The sequence below is a fragment of the Alosa sapidissima genome, chromosome 10, assembly GCF_018492685.1.
Source record: "Alosa sapidissima isolate fAloSap1 chromosome 10, fAloSap1.pri, whole genome shotgun sequence".
In the NCBI taxonomy this organism is placed as follows: domain Eukaryota; kingdom Metazoa; phylum Chordata; class Actinopteri; order Clupeiformes; family Clupeidae; genus Alosa; species Alosa sapidissima.
The window spans coordinates 17,088,528-17,094,527 of NC_055966.1; the positions used below are offsets into that span (position 1 = coordinate 17,088,528).

The following is a 6,000-nucleotide window of genomic DNA, read 5'->3' on the forward strand; positions in this document are numbered from 1 at the left end:
GAAGAGGGGGCCGAGAGGACAACATGAATTACGTACCACTAAGAGAGAGAAAGAGAGAGAAAGATAGAGAGAGAGAGAGAGAGAGAGAGAGAGAGAGAGAGAGAGAGAGAGAGAGAGAGAGAGAGAGAGAGAGGGGTTTAAGAGATGACCTGCTGAAACACAGATGGCCCAGGGACAACTACACACTCCCATTTCTCCTCATGCAATCCAAATGGTCCTATTTCCCTACTGTATGTAGCCATACATACATACATACATACATACATACATACACATACGTACATAGTATACCGAACACACACATTAAGCAAGTAGCCAGCAGACGCATACTCATGAGATGATCTTAACACGCTTGGCTGGAGTGATAATGACACTCACTATTAGAGAGAAAAGCCTGATTCTGGTACACTGTGAGAAGTGATAACGGCTTTCTGCACTGGGTGATACTCTGAACTTTATTCAGCTGCAGGCAGAAGCACTCGAACCACAGGGGGTATTTTAACACATTTCAGTGTTCTAGGTAAACACATTTCAGTGTTCTAGGATGGTTTTGAGTAACCAATCTAAATTGTGTGCTGTACTCGTTGTTTGCTGTTTTGAACACACCTCAGATCAACACCCCATTAGGGAGAAAGTTAGAAGTCGGAGGGAAGAACTGAGAGGCAAAAAAAGACTCACTGAGGCATCACACTGGAAAATGTTTGACTAAAAAAAAAAAAAAAACAATCACATCTCCTAAGTCCAAAAAACAAAACCATCTCCAAAGTCATGGAGTTCAGCCCTGCTGTGAGTCTGTTTGGAAACCCGCCGACCGTCAGATCCATTCCCAGGGACGGGCTACCTCAAACAGTCCAGATTGTGGCCATACTTTTGAGAGGATACTTAAACTTCAACCACTCTCAGTGTCCCAGACTCTTCCAAGAGTGCTGTGCGATTTTGACAGGGTTTTAATTTTAGGTGTTTATGGGGGTGGTGTGTTTATGTGTGCATCCTTACAGTCCTGGGGAAAGCCAAAGGAACCTCACAAACAAACACCATTCCATTGTATGGAGCCATGAAGACTATACTAAGAAGCACACTATATAAATCATATCTCTGCATGGGTTTTCTGTCTGTCTGTGAGAAAAAAAAAGACATTTGGGAAACATGATGAAGCTAACACATGATTGTGTTAAAAGGTTAATGAGATATCACATTTGCTAGCTGAATAATCACATCTGTTAGCTGAATCAACCTGATCAAAAACACTATCTAAAATAATCTAAAGTATTTTTTTTTTCACTGATGGAGAGAGGAGGTAGAGGACGATGAGGCAGTCCGGTGTCAGTCCAGCCTCCATTTTGATCACTGAGAACTATCTACTCAGACCATTTCTATATGTTCATAATTGTTCAAGGCAAACTGAAGGCAGATAAAAAATAAATAAAAAGAAAAAGAAAAAACTGCAAATATTCACAAACATTTGCCTTTGTTTGCTATTTTGAGTGTACCTCAAACAAACAAACAAACAAACAATAGCAACATTGTGTCCTCAGGACTCCCCACACATGTTCAATCAAAATAAAGCAGACTAAGCCACGTGTAGACCACTGCTCTGCGCTTTACTGTGGGGCGTTATCAGTCTGAGGTCAGATGGGAGGCTAGGCAACACCTGTTATTTGTCCTCCACTCTTTGTAATTGAGGGTTCACACGGCAACAAAGTTCCTTAAAAAGGATTAAATGAGTTCACCTGAAGCCAAAGTGTAGCCTTAAGTAAGGTCAGCTGTATGGAGTAAATAATTTTGATTTAGGTGTTGATTTTTGATTTAGTGTGTGCTTCTGTTCACTGTGTGCTGAGTGTGTTTCACTAATTCACAGATTGGGATAAATGTGAGACCAAATTTCCCTCATGGGATCAAAGGACTATGTACCTAAATTGCTTGGATGCTTGGACAAATCTCAGAGGTTATGACTTCTGATTAAACCAGAATTTTTGCTTCACATCTGTTATACATTTCTTTTTGTATGTTGTCTGAGATTCCCGTTTTGGAATCTTTTTTTTTTTTTGTTCTATGTGGAGAACTCTAAAACCCTTGGGCAGAATGACAGACTGATGCATGAACAGCCTAAGCATTCGTGATCGCCTTTTTTTCCCCCTCCCTGAAGTGAAAGCTGGCCTGCTCTTTTTAGTGTACCCTTGTGAGAGCATGCAGTCCTCCATGCTACAGGGCTCTCTATGCACAAAGGACAGCTGAGAACAATTGCTCCCATTATGTGTGTGGGCAGCAGGCCTCATGACAAAACATGATGTTGACCTTGCACGATGAGCTGGATACTGCTCCATCAAGAATGACTGTACTGTATGCAAAGCTCATATAAAAGATTGGACTATGGAGCTCTTACAACACCTACTGTACAAAATGCACATGTACACGTATGCACAAATGTGTGCGTGCACACACACACACACACACACACACACACACAAACACACACTCACACAGGCACACACACACACCACACGCACACACAGACACACACACACCTACGCACACACACACACACACACACACACACACACACACACACGCACACAAACTTTCCTTCTACTCCCCTATACTGAACAGTGACAGCTTACCAACACACACACACACACACACACACACACACACACACACACACACACACACACACACACACACAGACTCACCTCTAAAAGGAACGTTTCTGTCTCAGACGGCCGCCCCGATGCCACACACTGAAAAGAGGCGTTCTGACCGACATTGACCTCCATGTCTCCCAGTCGAGAGAAGTGTGGAGCTTTATCTAAAGAGAAAAAAAACATACAAAAGATAATGTTACAGTAAAAAAAACACAGACATACATCTAGCACAAATACAAACACGCTTCTGTAGGAGAGAAGGTCAACATGTTTTTAAAAGGCTTAAAGGGCCATTTTAGACTGGCCTGCATCAGTCAGTGACACAAGATCATAGACACAAAAGTGCAAAATCCAAAAGAACGAAGCAGTGGACCGTTCGGTTCCACACTGGAGCTGCCCAAAAGCCCCAGGAGTTCTGTGCAGGAAGGGAAAAAAGGAGCCTGTGTGCTGCAGGCTGATGATGTCCACTCACAGCTCTAGCAAGGGCCCACTGATTACCCTTCATTACCCCGAAAGCCCCCAATGGGCCGAGATGCTGATTCGTCCCCGCCTCCCTGATTGCCTGGGGGAGGAAGAGTCCAGGCAATGACAGACTCCCGTGGTGAAGGAAAGAAAGGGCCTCTTTCACCTGGTCTACAGTAATTAAATCAACAGGAAGAGTGTAATTTTGATTTCTCCTGCTTCTAACATAACGCTGCCTCTGAAATACGTGTGTATTATTATTAGTATTTGTATTATGTATTATTATTTCTCAAGTCACTTTGACATCCAGAATGGCAAACATTGTGTGGAGCTTTCCATCATAGTGAACTGACATGCAAAACAAGCATTGCATGAATACAAAGCATAGAAGTTCATTTTTTCAAGGCACGGTAGTCAATCAAATCAGTCCAATTGCAGTCATCAGTCAAGGCATCATTGTGAAAGCATCTGTCCACATCGAAAAGGACGTGTCACAAATGAATGATCATTACACGGCACAAACAGCAGGATCTGTTTACGAAGCTTCTTGTCAGCCAGTTATATCTCCAGCCCTGTGGAGCCAATACTCTTGGCGAGGCAAGAGATGTCTGGTTTGTGGATACATAGCCTGCACTTACAGCACAACAAAGCCTGCTGTCATCCCCATCGGCAGCAAACACCCACTCTTGCATCCAACCAAAATGACTACCTGCAGAGACTAAATAGTGGGACAATGGTAAGTTGTGGTTGTGGTCAGTGTGGAGGAGCAGAGGGAGACGAGACTGTGGAAGCCATCGGTCACTCCTGCCAGAGAGCACACGGTAAAGTGGACTGCCTGGACAGCCCTGAGGATGAGATCAGAGAGTCCAGAGGACTGCCTGAGTTTTTAACAGTGCTGGTGGTCAGTCCAGAGGACTGCCTGAGTTTTTAACAGTGCTGGTGGTCAGTCCAGAGGACTGCCTGGGTATTACGTCAGCAGTGCTGGTGGTCAGTCCAGAGGACTGCCTGGGTATTACGTCAGCAGTGCTGGTGGTCAGTCCAGAGGACTGCCTGGGTATGACGTCAGCAGTGCTGGTGGTCAGTCCAGAGGACTGCCTGGGTATTACGTCAGCAGTGCTGGTGGTCAGTCCAGAGGACTGCCTGAGTTTTTAACAGTGCTGGTGGTCAGTCCTGAGGACTGCCTGCGTATTCAGCAGTGGTGGTGGGCATCCAGAGGACTGTCTGGGTATTTCTCATCCATACCAGGCTTTGCACAGGCTGTCGCTGGCTGGCAAAATGGAGGACGATTTGTTGGTCTAGTTGGTGCAGACAATCTGCGTGAGTTTGGGTCCACGGGTGGCTGATGTGTCCTAGGGACACTTGGAGTTAGATCACAATCCATGTCTTCCCATGTGCCAGCACAAATAAACTCTCACCAAAGAACACAAAGTAGTTGGTACTCCCGTTAAAAAGAGTAGATTTACTACAATGAATGAAAAACAATTTCTCTTATGGGCTACTATCTTAAATATATTTAGCTGTGTCAAACTGTACCCCCTGGCTTCTATAAAATGGTAAATATTTTATCTAACTCTATAAAAACAGGCTCTGGTGAAAATAACAAAGGCGTCAAGTCCAAAACATTAAAACTAACGGCCCATTTATTTTTGTGATATCAGAGCCTTTTCAGAACTTTTCTTTCCCCTTCTCTCTCTCTCTCTCTCTCTCTCTCCCTCTCTCTCTTCCCTTCACTTTTTTCCTTCCCTCTCCATCATTCACGGTGCCAAGTGGCTATTTCCGCAGCCTGGCGCGACGCCAGCTCAGACAATGTGCCCGGCTCCTGATGAGGGCCTTAATTATTTAATGGGCACAGGGGGGTTTAGACGGTGCCATCTGCTGCCCACAGGAACTGGGGAGGGTGGTGCGGGTGTGTGGGCTGCTGAGAGTTTGAGGCTCGGCTGAGGATTCTGGCCCATAGCATCTGGCGATTCTGCGTTTTTAAAAGGGACTTTTATCATCACATGCGCCCAGGCGGAACTTTGTGAGTCGTTTTTCTGTTCAAATGCTTCTAAACATCCGCCATGGCTTTTATGATCAGCAAAGGATAGGAGGGAATGATATTCTCTTGAAATGACTCTACAGCTAGTTTACACAGGGTGGGTGTGAGTGGGGAGGGTTGCAGTCAGGCACTGAGCAATATGTCAATATCCTGCACCAGACTATCAGTGAAATCGCATTAATGGTGATGAGACTCGCACTGCAAAGACAACCTGTGGTGATCAACCAGTGTTTAAGTTTAGTTCAAACCACGCTTAACCAAAGTAACCAAAACACCTGCCGTGAGACCAAAGCCATGTAGCTTATTCTATCTGCACACTGTCGAACCCAGTTAAGAAGAGGTGATTTCATCTGGGCTACAGTTGTGACATGAAACATGCCGATGGAACTTTGAGATTACCCCGTGGATCTTTCTAGAACGAGAAAGGTGATGGCGTCCTTCATCTTCCTGCCATCAGAGCATTGATCATTCCTCCCTCCATACACACACACACACACACACACACACACACACACCACCCCCTTATTATCAAAGATCTCTTGAGTTAGCAATCAAGACCTAAACTACTGAGTGACAGCTGGAGGAAAGGAATCAGGCACACAGAAAAAAAAGCAAAGGCAGAGGAGCCCATCAGATAGCAGGGGGGCTCTACAGACGAGGCAGCAGGAGACATGTGCACATCCACTCCCTCTGTGGTGCTGTCAGAAAAATCATAGACACTCTGATGCCATGACAACCACAAATCACACTGTTCCGTGGGAGGATCAGCATAATGGCCGGCCAAGGGCAGCCAGCTTGCCTGATCGGACGTCTTCGGTCAGCACAAAAGTGTCTGCTTCCAGGCAGAGAACCTTCCAG

General features: G+C 45.2%; 1 protein-coding gene across 9 annotated transcripts in view; it reads right to left on the bottom strand.

The window, feature by feature from the left end:
* ptprub (protein tyrosine phosphatase receptor type Ub) overlaps window positions 1-6,000 on the bottom strand; it is a 223,636-nt gene that overhangs the window by 96,066 nt on the left and 121,570 nt on the right. For all 9 annotated transcript variants that reach the window (XM_042107080.1, XM_042107078.1, XM_042107079.1 and 6 more), the window contains exon 5: window positions 2,691-2,806. In XM_042107080.1, the coding sequence (XP_041963014.1) occupies window positions 2,691-2,806 (116 nt within the window). The remainder of the gene's footprint in view (window positions 1-2,690; window positions 2,807-6,000) is intronic.